Consider the following 15,399-nt stretch of genomic DNA (forward strand, 5'->3'; position numbering starts at 1 on the left):
GAGTGAGAAAACATGTAGCTTGTAGTTTGGCTATTTTCACAATATTTATCTGTGGAACCGAGTCAAACTAAATGTAATGCCTACAATTGTGCTTGTCATGGTGGGGGGTCCCCAGTTCAAATGTGATTATTTTAGGGGGTCGCGGCCTGAAAAGGTTGAGAACTAATGGTGTAGTGTATGGGTGTCTGGAGACGTGGGTATTATGGATTAAAGCAAAATAAAATCTCACGACTGAAAATGTTTGTATGACCAAGTCTGATTTGTGAAACAGTATGAAAAGGAACCCCCCCCCCCTCCCACACTAGCACTGTTTCCTAAACAACTAGAAAAAGTGCTCATCGGAGCACAGGTCTCCGCCAGGTCAGGTAGGTTATTGTGGACCAGCAATGTTTGAAATTTGCCTGTCAGGATGGAATATGAAAATCTCCTATTGACCGATGACCCGGTCATCAAATTAATGGCTTTGTAATGCGACACAAACAAAACAAATCTCCCCAAATTCAAGGCTTCATGTAATTGATAGAAACTACTGCTTTAAGTCAGTTGACTTCTGCTGCAACTAATGCTTGCTTGATAATGTTAATAGATATCTATCTATAATTCACAAGTTTATGAATCATACTTTCAGTTCCTCATTATGGGTTTTTCTCTGCAAAAGACGCGATGGTGTAAAACCGATGGTCTATTTCCACCCCCTTTAGAATGAAATTAACATAAACCTAAATTCACAAGTTATATTGGAAAACTACATACTGCAGCAAGTTTCTTCAGGGTTCATATTACTGTAACTCATAATTTTTTTTATCCCCTTACATGCATTAGTTTAATCATTTCAAGTGATTTTGTAGCTGCATTTGCAAAACAAGAAATTAAGACCAGATAAATTGGGATTCAAATCATTGTATTGTACAGATTTTGCAATGTTTTGACTGTAACGTGAAAGTACAGGTTATTATTATGGATGAATCCAGACAGAGCCAACTGTATCTTTGACAAACAGCTTCTATCTGTGGACTTCTTTCAAACAACAAAGTCCAACAGCGCCTTCATAAGTAAAAAGAAACTCGAAACTGTACAATTTTAACAGTAGTAGGCTACACTGTACATTAACATTCAACACTATTGTCTGCAAATATAAGCACATACACAGCATGTCTGGGCATTCTACCTTCGGTTGTCAGGAAGTGAAATATTAACGTCTGTTTGGATAATGGGCGGCAGTGGCTCAGGGGTAGAGTGGCCGGGTAGAGTGAAGTGGAAAACCGCAAGGTTCCCAGTTCGATCCCCGGCTGGGGCGTTCCCCCAGGGTTAGTGTCGAAGACGAAGTGTCCTTGAGCAAGACGCTGAACCCCTAATTGCTCCCGATGAGCAGGTTGGTGCCTTGCATGGTTTCCTCCGCCATCGGTGTATGAATGTGTGTGTGAATGGGTTAATGGCACAATCAATGTAAAGCGCTTCGGATAGAAGCGCTATATAAATGCACCATTTACCATTTACCATAATACAGAGATATAATGAAAGAAGACTTGATATGACAAGACATGACCTCCACACAACCCAGGCCAGTATTGGCACAATAGATGTTGTCTGAATACTCTGAATCAATAAATGCATCAAATTCTTTTGTCCATTTCTCAATTGGTTTAGAACAAGGGTTCCCAAACTTTTCAGGCCGCGACCCCCCCCCCCCCAAATAATCATATATGAACTGGGGACCCCCCACCCTGACAAGCACTTGGAATTGTAGGCATTACATTTAGTTTGACTCGGTTCCACAGATACATTTTGTGAAAATAGGCAAACTACAAGCTCGGCTCTGCTATTTTCACAATGTTTGCTTCTTTCTTTCCGTAATGTTTGACAAATTGGTATTAAAAAGGTCTTACAAGTCATTAAATAGTAACTTTAGAAATGTGCAGATACGCTGTATACACACTAACTTATTCTTCTCGTTATTGTTTACAACAGCATCTCAGGACCCTTATTCCCAACCCACAGAAACATATTAAATGGCACTGTAAAATTCTGTTTAACCATTTCAAGCGGCACTATATGGTCATTTACCCCCTCCAAAATAATCATATTTGAACTGGGGACCCCCCCACCCTCCAAAATAATCATATTTGAACTGGGGACCCCCACCCTGATAAGCACTTGCAATGTAGGAGTTGAGGCATTACATTTAGTTTGACTTGTTTCCACAGATAAATATTGTGAAAATAGCAGATCTACAAGCTTACAGCTTGTAGATCGGCTATTTTCTAAATGTTTTCCTCTTTCTTATATTATTTGACAATTTGGCCAATGTATGACCAGATTTTATTGTATAGTTTGTTGATTACCTTTGATGCAGTTATGGTCTTTTTCTTTTCTTTCTTTTTTTGAGGTATAAAAAGGGTCCTTACATTGTAACTTCACTGTCACCTGGAGACCCACCTACACTAGCTTGTTAGTGTAGGTGCACTTTTAGTGCTAATATGAGAAATGCCAATGTTGTGCTATCATATTATGCTGTGTACTGTAGATCAGGTCATTCACCTTTCTTCATTAAGCTGTTCTGCTATAACTGGCTGAATATGAACTGGGGCTGATAAATAGAATAACATAAATACATTATTTGAATATAGGAGACTACAGCGCTCTCAAAATGGACAAACAAATGTACTCCTGTTGTAAAAAAAAATAGAAGTTAGAAAACAACAATAGCGTGCGAAGACTAAATGTCAGTTCTTCATTTACCAAGTGTTGAAAAAAGTAAGAATGCGTAAGCTAACAAAGTATACGTACTGTAGATTAATTTACAGAGGTTTAAAAAACAAAACAAAAAAACACAAATAAATCAAAATAAATTACCAACTGAAGGGAAACCATGACATTAGTTCTGACATACAAACATTTCATCATAAATAATTATGCACTAAATATGGCGCACAAATACACAGTCTTGAAAGAGATCCACAGCTTGTACATCAACAAATACAGTGATAAACCGTCTCTCCATTGTAAACAATGGACATTTCACAACAAAAATAATAAAAATGTGAAAGTATTGTTGTAATGTTGAAATAGTACCCTTGCTAAATTTTTGCAATTTCCTCAAGAGATAGTTAATGCCAAGATACAAGCTTTTATTTGTTATTTTTTTAAACGGACATGCTACTAAAACAGGATTATTTAGAGAACTTGAGTGTGCGTCACATTAATACGTGTTCCCCCATGTTTAGCAACAGAGTTAACAGCTGCCTTACAATACGATACTAAGCTGACAAGTGAGCATGGTCCAAACGGTTAGACTCAATTGAACTATTTAAGACCGCTATTCACGAAATTAACCCATTAAAACCGGGAAAGCATCTGTGTCATTTTAGATTTCTTTGGCTATTCAAAAATAGCAGATATACAAGCTCATACAGTACCTGCTATTTCTGAAAAATCGTGAAATATTTTGCAAATCCTTGAATATATAGTATACTTTTAAAGCAATTTTTTTTACTCAAATCTTTGCTTCTGGGGGCCCCTAGAACAAGATATTTTGAGATGGGGGTCCGCGACAACGTGAATATAGAATGCTATTTTGGCTGAGTGCTCACCTCCAGAATAGGGACGGGCTAGGGTTCATGTGATCCAGTCTGTAATGACAGTATATCGTCGCTGTCGACTAGAAACCTCTTATCTCCATATTCTAACTTTTTGTGTCTTTTCGTAAATGAACGCCCTACTTGATCATACTACAGCGTCACACAGAAGTAGCAAAACTCAAAACACGTCGCTTCGCACCGCATTTCGAGCTTGTAGATATGCTACTTTTACTATTTTTTTATTTGAATCCTGAAAAGTAACAGTTTTGGACATATGAGGTTTCCACCGGACAGAGACGATATGGTGCATCCTGTTGAAACACCATTGCCCCACTACTGGCTGATGTAATAGATAGTTTTTCTACACAGTTACTGAAAGTGTATGAGATGTGTTCTTGTTCTGTTAAAGGGATAGTTCACCCAAAAAAGTACTTATTTTCTATCAATAACACACCCCTTGAATATAATATACTGCAAGGGTTCCCAAACTTTTAAGGCCGAGACCCCCCAAATATAATCATATTTGAATTGGGGACCCCCCCACCCTGACAAGCACTTGGAATTTAGGCATTACATTTAGTTTGACTCAACTGAACTCAAGCTCCCAACGCCTCGCTCTGTGAGCTGTTGTGAGCTGGTATCGGCTATTTTCACAATGTTTGCCTCTTTCTTACGTCATATTTGTAAATTTGGCCAATTTGGTGTTAAAAAGGTCTCAATAAGTCATTACATTGTCACTTTAGAAATGTGCAGATACCCTGTATACACTTATAGTGTATGTTGGTTGTGAGAAAACAATGTTGCCCCTGGGGGTCCCGACCCCCAGTTTGGGAACCACTACTATATTCTGTATGAACACATGCTCTTACATCATGGCAGTAGAAAATACGATTGTGCATGTTGTCTGTATTGTGCACTATATTCTGCAGAGCGCTGAGAATCTGACCACTTCCATATTACTATGCACTTAGTAATGGTAGAACTGTTGTCACGAGAACTAAGCCCTATTAGTCAAGACCTTTGACATTTAAAACAACAAGACATTACTGTTACTTGCCTCTGTGGGGCAGTGTTTGTAGAGTGTCAGGTAGATTAAGATACATGGATTAAAGCAAAAATAAAATCTCAGGTTTAAAATGTGCTAATGTGCTGTGACAACCCTGGGGTTGTCAGAGTTTAGCTCATGTGGTTGTCATGGTTACTAACTTGGCATCTGTGTTTGTTTCAGAGAATGATTGGAGGGCTGAGTGTGCCATCAGTGTAGATCTGGCCCACCTGGTTCTCCCTCTATATAAAAAGCTGCAGGACCAAATTTCATTCTATCGCTCTCACCATGCAGCTCACTGTGAACACTCAAGCCTTTAGTGGAATCGGTGTGAAAAGAGCCCCCCACCCGCACTAGAGCTGTTTCCTAGACAATTAACAAAAGATGTAAAATGATTATGTTTTAAGTAACACTGTTCCTGTTCTACATACTGTAGGCCTACTGCCAACCAGGTGAAGAAATCACAAACTGAGGCTTTAACCTTTGCTTTTATATGAAATATCCAAGACTATTAAGATTTCACTGAAGATGCCTCTGAACATGTAGTTTGACCACTTAAAATGCTCTAATAATAATAACCGAAAATAGACGATCTATAAGCTCTCAATGCGTCGCAGATGCATTGAGAGCTTGTAGATCGGCTATTTTCTCTGCGCAACACGCTTCCATAGAATCCAAATGACTGAAATCAGTCTGTGGCGACTGAGAACTTTAATCCATGAAGATAGATTGGTAGAGCTGACCATGCACATGGGCTACACCCCGTTTAGAAAGCCAATGGAGATCCTCTCAGTCCACGCAATCACTGTCTTTAGTGTGAATACTTATGGGTGCTGGATGTATTTGTTGGGGGTAATTCTTTCTTTTTTTTAATGCCAGGTACAGATGGCAGCCACAGGAGAAGTCAGTTTCCTTCTGCACTTTGGCGCCGCCAAGTGGAATTGTTAAGACAATTCATGTTTTAATCTATTATTACTTCTAACTAAATTTAGTTGATTGAGACAGTATAATTCTGTGTTACATTATATAAATAACTTATAAACAAACTTGGGATGTTGGCAAAGTGTGGTCCAGGGACCCTTGGGGTTTCCAAATGGACCATTACAGGTCTGTAACTCTGAGAGGGTACAAAAGGAACCAAATGGACCCTTACAGGTCTGTAACTCTGAGAGCGTACAAAAGGAACCAAATGGACCCTTACTGGTCTGTAACTCTGAGAGTGTACAAAAGGAACCAAATGGACCCTTACTTGTCTGTAACTCTGAGAGTGTATAAAAGGAACCAAATGGACCCTTACTTGTCTGCAACTCAGAGTGTACAAAAGGAACCAAATGGACCCTTACAGGTCTGTAACTCTGAGTGTATTCATGGAACCAAATGGACCCTTACTTGTCTGCAACTCAGAGTGTATAAAAGGAACCAAATGGACCCTACAGGTCTGTAACTCTGAGAGTGTATTCATGGAACCAAATGGACCCTTACGGGTCACAGACCAGAGAGAAGGATGAGGCTGGCAGGGCACTGTGTCAGGCACCCAGAACTAGTGGCACGCAAACTGACACTATGGGAGCCAACCCAGGGCAAAGCCCAGGAAATGCAAGAAGCTGCACCACCTACGCTATGCACTGCAGCACGACAGCTTAGCTAACAACACTGTAGAGCTCAAGACCCTGATGATAGATAGGAGAGTTCGGAGGGCAGCGGATTCAGGAGTCCCGAGTTGGTGTTGGCTAGACCACACTCTTGCATCGCAACGCATCGCACAGGTCCATTTGGTTCCATTTGTACACTCTTGGAGTTATGGGGGTCCTTGAAATAAAAAAAGAAGTTTGAGTACGATTGACATACATTCCGTCTTTACAATCGAGATCACTTCCAGATGTGGTCAGAGATGCATTTGGTTTACATGAATACCAAAGAGTACATGTATAACTGCTTCACTAATCCACATAAATCAACTACAGTACATGAAAGGAAATAAATATATGTGCGCAAGATTCATCTACGAAGTGCAAGTGGCAGGCTGCTCAGAGAGGAAGTTTAAACTAGAAAAGGGGTATAACTTATATTTAAAAAAAGGATAGTCAGGATACTAATATGTCACAAAAGGTGTGGGGGAGCGGTTGAGTTAGATTAAAGAAATGGCTAATGATGACACAATACTAATGTAATATTTAGCCAATATATTACAACTCTACGCTGCAGAGCTACAAAGAATTCAAGTAACCTCAGGAAAAGTATGTCCCATTGCAGGAGCCATGCCCTAATTAAACATAGCTGCTGGCTCATCTAACACAGAAAAATCGTGAGTGTTAATTTAAGTCTAAGATTGCACAAATGGAATCAAATGGAACTGTTACAAATGGATGAATTAACACTGAGGATTTCACTGTGTGGACACTTGAGAAGAAGACTTGTCTAATCTCTTGTCTTGAATAAATGAGTTCACTTCTACCTCCCTTACTCAGCGTAATTACTCTTTTTCATCCATGGCTCTCAGGGATGTTTTGTGAAATCAGTTTTCAGGCCACTGTTGCTCTGGGATTGAGGGCTTTAAGCTTTGTTACATCTGTACTCGTCATAAGCAGCTCTGAATGAGGCCGTTGGTTAAGTAGTAACATGTACCGGTAATGACATACATGGTGATGTAAAAACTTGTCGTTTTTGTTAAATTTACACAACTTATAACATGTTTACTCAGCCTCAAAGTACAATGACCCTTTGGTAGAGGTTTGGGTTTTACCATTTGAATTAGGAAGAAGATCCGGATTGGATCCGTGGATCCAGATCTTCAAATAGTAAAACCAACAGGAAGTTGATATTTCTTATTAAAAGGAAAGAAAAAGAAGAACAAACCAAAAAAAGTGCCAGGTTTAGAAATGGGCAAAATGTGCTTTGTTTGCCTTCATTGGTGTACTATAAAAGGTTGACTTGGAGTTTCATTGTGCAATCTAAGTGAACGGGGCAACTGTTGAAGAAATCTCACCAATATTGGGAGTTACCTCATTAGGTAACTCCCAATATTGGTGAGATATCTTCAACAGCCATTGCAAGGTAACTACACAATATAAAAGGAGGAAAGAAAAGCACATCCACACCGAAAAAAATATAACATGAAAACTGAGTCTGAGGAAGGATGAGAGCCCGAAAAGTCATACAGCAGCACTCAGGTGCAATAAAAAATGTTTTAAAGAATGGAGCCCACAGTGTGCGAGCGTTATCTTTTAGTTTTCAAGGCATCTACACAACCCGTCCCACGCCTCTACCAAAGAGTCATTGTGATTTAACTATAATACAAATTGTTGCTGTCGGGGCAGAAACCTCTTATATCCATATTTGTGTTTTTTTCGTAAATTAACGCCCTACTTGATCATACTGCAGCGTCACACAAAAGCATCAAAAGTAGCAGATCCGTTTCGAGCTTGTAGATCTGCTACTTTTTCTACTTTTGAAAAAATATTGAGTCAAAACATGTTAAGACTAAGTAAATGTTTTCACTTTTTTTTCACATGTTTTAGGTTCCTGTTGTTAACAGACATTTTGACCCATTTAAAAATATTGTGCAACTTTGGAATTTTAATCCTGATTTGGACATATGAGGTTTCCACCCGACAGAGACGAAATACAAGTGCAGTGGAGCCTTTTCCTCTTATTTTGTTTCACTGTGCTTCTGTACTTTGCTAACAAACCGAACCCCCCCTATCATGGTACGGCGGCAACCGAGCCATGTTCATTTTGAGCAAAATTCTCTTCCATCTCCACAGCGGGTGTTTGGGAACATGCGATAAAAGGACTGTGCACTGAACTCCATACCACAGGGGGGGGGGGGGGGGGAGGTCAGCCACAGCCTGTCAGATGAAAGCTGTGAGATAAGACTCCTTGTGTGCCTTGCTGTCGGGGGACCAGCTCCACCCGGGTTAGAATCCACCCCACATATCGTGACTGTAAAATACTTTTGGTGTGCTTGTTGTTTTTTCTTTTACATAAGCTCGTGTTAAGAGTTTCCACATATCAGAATAAACCCCCAGTTGCTTGACATTGTGGAAAATCAAGCGCTCCCTTTGGGGGGATTTCGCACAGTATGCGTCCCATGTCAGCAGGAAGCGACTGCTGTTCTTCGTTCTTCTTTGGGCTTACAGAGAGTTTTTTTTTTTCCTGTGATCCAGTGTGACATCCTTTGGGCTTTACAGAGAGGTCTCGCGGGAGAAGCTGAAGGAAGGTTCGAGCTTGACTCCGTTGGTTTCCTTCTCAGAAGGACACTCCACAGGACACTCGGTAGGGAGCTATACGGCAGAGGAGAGAGAAACAGAGAAATAGAGATGATTACTTTAGGCCAAAACTATGACTTTCTTTGAATTGAATGGGACCTAAGTAAGTAAGTAGGTCGGAGCAACCTCGCGTCACCAGACTTTCCACCTCAGAGGAAAGCCTGGTATTCGTTATTAAATGGCCCGTGTGATCCGGTTTAGGCCACGCCTACTGAAAAAAAGGGGGGAAAAATCCTGTACTTCCGGGTGTCGTTGTTCCGGTTTTCCGGCGCTGCTTTATTTTGGTTCCTCCTGTTAGCATTTAAATGCTAAATCGACACTAACTACTAGTTTAGTCTCGCCAGTCGTTACGAGTTGTAATAAAGGATGGATATACCAAACAAACTATTCCTATAAGCTAAACTACGCCGCATCAAGGGTTTTATTGGGTTGGCCCTAAAATTATGATGCCCTTGATCGCGGGGAATTATTTTGGGTGATACCGGCACCCTTGGTTCCGGCCGCCTGATGACGCGCTCCCGACCGGATCAGAAACCCGAAAATGGTTTGATACCAGGCTATGGTCGGAGACAGGGCCGGCGCGTCCATACAGGCGACCTAGGCGGCCGCCTAGAGCGGCAGTTTGGAGAGGCGGCAAAAAAACGTCGGAAAAAATAATAAAAATGATAATAAATCGGTAAAATCTGAATTAAATAACACAACCCTAACCTAACCCTAACCCTAACCCTAAAACCGAAATAAAGTAGCCAAAAACGTGTCATAATCCGCCCAAAACCCGAAGCGCGCGCGCAAAGGAGGAATCTCGCCTAGAGCGCTGATCAGCCTAGAACCGGCGCTGGTCGGAGAGGCTTATTGTCGGTATCAGCCGAGAACGCAGGAGTCTGTCCCCGTTAGAATGCGCTATAGACCCCTGGGAGATGGAATGCTGAGGTGGAGCGCCACACCTACCATCAGCTCCCAGTACATACCTAAAAGGAGGTCACAAAATTTGTACTAGCCTTTTTGTTCTTGAGGTATACATTAACTGTAAGGTACAAATTATGAAATTAAGGCATATCATTTTTTCTTTGTAAAATAACGACTTTTAATATATTTTGTCTTAAAATAAAATAAATGAATTTTAAAACATATATCCCAGATTAAATAAATAAATTATAAAAAAAAAACTCTTCAACTAAACAAACCAAGGCTTAGCCTTTGTTCCAAGCTTGGGATTTTTTTTTTTAAAGTAATAACAGCATATCTACATCCTCAGGAACACACACAAAACAACACATTTTTGTATTAAATTGAACAAATCTTTTTAGTGAACTGTAGCTAGCTACTGAATGATTCGGTACACTGAAAAGAACGACGGTGAACAAGAAAGGGAGTCTAACTGGATTGCACCCTCTGCTGTTTGCATCGCGATACATGTTAAATTTCACCGTTTTACATCGTCGCACTTTGAATCGATTTTTAACTGCCTCACGATACATTCCTATATTAAACTATATTAAAGGTGTGAATGTTCCTGCTTTCATAACAACTTTAGACTATATTAAAGGTGTGAATGTTCCTGTTTTCATAACTACTTGAAGTATGAGATGCCACCTGTGACAATGTTTTCACCAAAGATTCTGTTTGGGGGTCATATTCGCATGGTAGCATGAATTTCATCCACTGACTATGATGGATAAGCCCATCTTTAGAAGGATTAGGCAACGTGTATTTTGTCTGTCTCCGATTCACTTGTTATTTCGCTTCACCGACTCAGAGACATCCCAAACTGCAGCTGTAGATAGTGTTATGGAATTGATATACTATGCGGTGACATGCAAGATACATATTTTACACTGTGTATGTATTTGAGTAAATACGCATGTTTATCAGACAGCTGGACAGGAGACTAGGAGATTGCTTCATGTCTGCTTGCTTGAACTATATTAAGAGTAATGAAACATGATGACACATATGATATCTGGACATGTCACAATGACCAGCCAATGACCCTTGTGTCTGAAGGCCTGTGATTCAAATAGATTAGATGAGAGAACAGACTGCACATCTGCAGCATCAATTTTGATGATGGATGCAGGAAGCTAATATTGAAACACCTTGTGAGCGGTAGGTAAGAATAGCTTTGATTCTGTCTGCCTGATAGGGAATGATAAGAGGGTATTTAACCCTTTTAGACCGGGAACGCATCAGTGTCATTTTAAGATTTCTTTGGCTATTAATAAATAGCAGATCTACAAGCTCATAGCCGCGCTATGAGCTTGTAGATTTGCTATTATTTGAAAAATCCTGAGAATTTGTGCAAACTTGAATATATATTTTTTTAAAGTGAACATTTGTAACTCAAATCTTTGGGGTCCCAACATATTTTGAGATGGGGGTCCGCAGCCAAATACATATAATTTTGGGGGGTCCTTGACATGAAAAAGTTTGAGCACCACAAAAAAACGGAAGCAAAGATTTGAGTTACAAATGTTCTTGAACTTAGCTCCTCCTTGGACACACCTGTGGACTACACCAGGTACAAGTGACTTTCTTTTTTTTGCTCTCCCTCATGGAACTACTTGCGGATTATACCAGGGTCAGTCCACCTTATGTGGATTATGTGGTCGACACGCACTGACTTTTTTGCACCTTAATCCCATGTATAACGCACTGACTTTGTTTTTGTCTTTTATTGTGCTTTTCTTTTTTTCTCTAAGCACGTTAACGTCCATAAGTATATCATGCACAGTATACATTGCTGCTATGCTCAGGCACCTTCGTCATATTTTTTATCTCAGGTACTAGTGTAAATATGTAGATAACTTGTTTGGCCTTTTTGTTGTTCTCTTGTTTGATCGCGCTATGAGCTTGTATATCTACTATTTTTGAATAGCCAGAGAAATCTTAAAATGACACAGATGCGTTCCCGGTCTTAATGGTTATTAGTCATTTCTGCTGCCTGCTTGTGCGCGTGCTAGATTAAACCTAGGATGTTGTAATGTATACTTGATGCTGAAAAAGATTGTGAACATACAGACTGGTCTGTCATCCTTGCTTGGGGTGCCTTGCTCCTCGAGAGATTCCACCACATTAGCTAAGCTATAAATGCAGTATATACCACCTGCAAGAGTTTCCCCCACAACAAGGGGACGTTCTGAATGACTTGTTCTAACGGTGGTATCTCATCACATAAAATAGCCAGTGAAACGGCGAGGAGTACTTTTACAGCACTTTAACCCATTAACTCTCTCAGTGCCACGCCCCGACATATCCCGAGTTTTTCCCGAGTACCCTCAGTGCCAGCACGAGAAATCCCGAGTTTTTACTTTTGACTGTGGTCGCGTTATTCTGTTTATTTTTCATGATCACTTTCGCTTCCTGACTCCTTCAGACTCACCCGGAAACGGATGTAAAAAAAAAATGTAATTTCCGGGTCACGTTGTTTTTCTCCGGTGATTTTCGGCCAGAATAGGGAAAGTCACGGTTTTTCACACGGTATAAGAAGCGAACGGAGAGGTCCACGTCTACTCTCTTTGGTCTGGGTGACGATCAGTCATCGTAGTCGTGTATCGCATCGTAATTTAGCGCGATCAACGATTGTCGAAAATGTCAACATCCGGTTCTGACCGGATATGACGTGAGCCTGTTTGGGAGGGGGCGAGTGAGCCAGCGAGATCATCAATGTGTCGATTTGTTGCTCTCTACTGGTAGAACTGTATTATGGGTTTAAAACCCCAATCAGATCATTTATTTGAATGAAAAATTACAAAATTACAAAATAAAAAAAAACGCAAATTCCTGGCAGTTTGGGAGTACTTTATGAAAATACTCTTGGCACTGAAAGAGTTAAGACCTGAGGCCGATTCTACTTAATGTCCTAACAGTTTTCTGAAAAAAACGCGTATGTTGCTTATATCAGTGGTGCTCAAAACCTTTTCATGTCAAGGACCCCCAAAATTATATGTATTTGGCCGCCGACTCCCATCTCAAAATATTTAGTTTCAGGGACCCCCAGAAGCAAAGAGTTTAAAATGTTCGCTTTAAAAAAAATGCAAAGATTTGTACACATTTTCCCTATTTTTTGAATTGCCATAGTTATAGCCATAGTTAATAGCCAGACAAATCCATCCCAACACCAGACAACTCCCCCCCCAGGTAACAGAGGACACTTGGTTGGTTGTTAATATTGTAGGGCAAAGACTGGGAAGACAATCAGATTGATTTGGCTTAAGGACACTTCGCGGGGCCCTTGGCGGTCATTAAGGAATACCAAGAGAGATATACTGGACAGAGGGATGACATGAGATTTAATGGGCTAACATTCTTGAAGGGCACTCTGTTGGAAGGGAACCTTGTCTGAGGGGTCACTTCTTTCAGGCACTTGGCAGTGCACTCCCAAGCAGAAAGAAGCTAAGATATATGGGACAAGAGAATGAATCAATAGTCTAGACTCTAGTGTCTAGTCCCTTTGTAGAGAGCTGGACTCCCTATAGCTGAAGGGCCAAATCCCCATGGTGTTTGGATTTAAAGGATAAATGCTCTTACACAATATGAAATGTATTTTCTGATATGACCTCTTGAGGTACAGCAACTGGCTGAGGTAACATCCTTGCAGTGGTGTAAAGTAACTAAGTACATTTACTCAAGTACTGTACTTAAGTACAATTTTGAGGTATTTTTTACTTTACTGGAGTATTTCCAATATTAAATACCTTTACTTCTACTCCACTACATATCAGAGGCAAATATTGTACTTTTTACTTTGTAGATTTTGATCATTATTACAGTAGTATACATTACATTAACCACTTTCAGCCCTATTTCGGCTATTTGAAAATAGCAGATCTACAAGCTCACAGAGCATTTCTACATATTGCTACTTTTACTTAAGTAAAACATGTGAGTACTTTTTCGCCCACTGCATCCTTATATAGTGAAGCATGTCCATGACATTTGGCTGACTGCTGGCAGGCTAAGAGCTGAGAGCATACTGGAGCATTTCCAGCACGTACAGTATTGTCTTCATTGATTTTCTCACTTCGTTATCCAAACAACGCTCAGTCCAACCGTGCTCCCATAAACAACAGCTAGCTGAGCTACTGAAAGTAGAATAGCTAATGCTTACAGTAAGCAGGTAATCACTGGTTGACTCACGATTTGTCTTGCTTTGCTGTTCTTTAATGCTTACACACAGCAAACAGTCTGCTACAACTCTCAGTTCTGCTTTTTACTGAGGTATTTGATTCAATTCTTGCACTGCACCTGTATTGTCAATTATGCTATATTTTAGCGTATTTTCATACATTTAACTATTTAATGACTAGTGTTACTGTATTCAAATGTCCTTTTCTAATGTGTTTATTTTGTGTTGAGTACTTTGAATTGCTTTCTTGTTGATATGTGCTATGTGCACTGTGTGTGTGGACTTGCCTTCAAGTGATTGCTGTGTGCTCCTATGTTGACGTTGTTTCTTTTCAGTTCTGATTTGATCAAGGCTGAAACATATACAAAACACATGGCAATATGAGTGAGAAACAGGTACACAGGTACTGACACGAGCGCGCGCACACACACACACACACACACACACACACACACACACACACACACACACACACACACACACACACACACACACACACACACACACACACACTAAAAAAATGTCCCGGACGCTGATCAGAAGAACATAAAATAGAAAAATATAGTCTGCACATTGGATCAAGCTCCCATAGTAATATTGGATTTCTGACAATTCCCGCCCGCAATGGTTAAAATTCTGACCGCCTGCAGTTAATGTTGGAGCGACCGCATGCCAAATCTAAGCGACGTTTAGTTTGTGATAACTCGCCAATAGCTTGAGAACATTTCATTTATAAAATGTAAATGCAAGTGTGGATATATTATATTTGATCTGGGCGTTTAGGCTCTGCTTATACATTACTCCCTGCTCAGCACATTAGCAGACAACCATTTAAGAGCAGGGAGATAACAATCTATAACAACGAGCATCTGTGTTATTTTTTTTTTGTTGGCTACTCAAAAATCTGCAGATATACAAGCTCATAGCGCGGCTATGAGCTTGTATATCTATGCTCTTGACAATTTGTGCAAATCTTTGAATATATATATATTTTCAATGTGAATATATATTTAACTCCAATATTTGCTTCTGGGGGTCCCTGGAACAACATATTTTGAGATGGGGGTCCGTGGCCAAATGCATATCATTTTCTTTTTTTTTATCATCTCAAAATATTTAGTTCCAGGGACGCCCTGAAGCAAAGATTTGAGTTAAAATGTTTGTTTTAAAAGAATATGTATTCAAATATTTGCCAAACTTTTCAAGATAAAAAAAAATAGCAGATCTACAAACTCATGAGCTATTTTTGAATAGTCAAATAAATCTAAAATGACACAGATGAGTTCCTGGATTGAATGGGTTAAGTAGACCACCAAATTTGGTCACTTGCTTGACTCGTCACATAGCCTACAGTACATCGCCCACATAGTGTGCTGCACACAT

General features: G+C 40.0%; 1 protein-coding gene across 1 annotated transcript in view; it reads right to left on the bottom strand.

Moving 5' to 3' along the window:
- Positions 1 to 7,688: 7,688 nt before the first annotated feature.
- flvcr1 (FLVCR choline and heme transporter 1) overlaps positions 7,689 to 15,399 on the bottom strand; it is a gene marked incomplete at its 5' end in the record, with an annotated part of 31,419 nt that continues 23,708 nt past the window's right edge. Inside the window, 2 exon segments of the mRNA XM_080452434.1 lie at positions 7,689 to 8,906; positions 14,304 to 14,368. Coding sequence (XP_080308560.1) covers positions 8,808 to 8,906; positions 14,304 to 14,368 — 164 coding nt within the window. The 3' untranslated portion in view covers positions 7,689 to 8,807.

This window comes from Gymnoscopelus braueri, assembly GCF_963280865.1.
Source record: "Gymnoscopelus braueri genome assembly, chromosome: 16".
Taxonomy (NCBI): Eukaryota; Metazoa; Chordata; class Actinopteri; order Myctophiformes; family Myctophidae; genus Gymnoscopelus; species Gymnoscopelus braueri.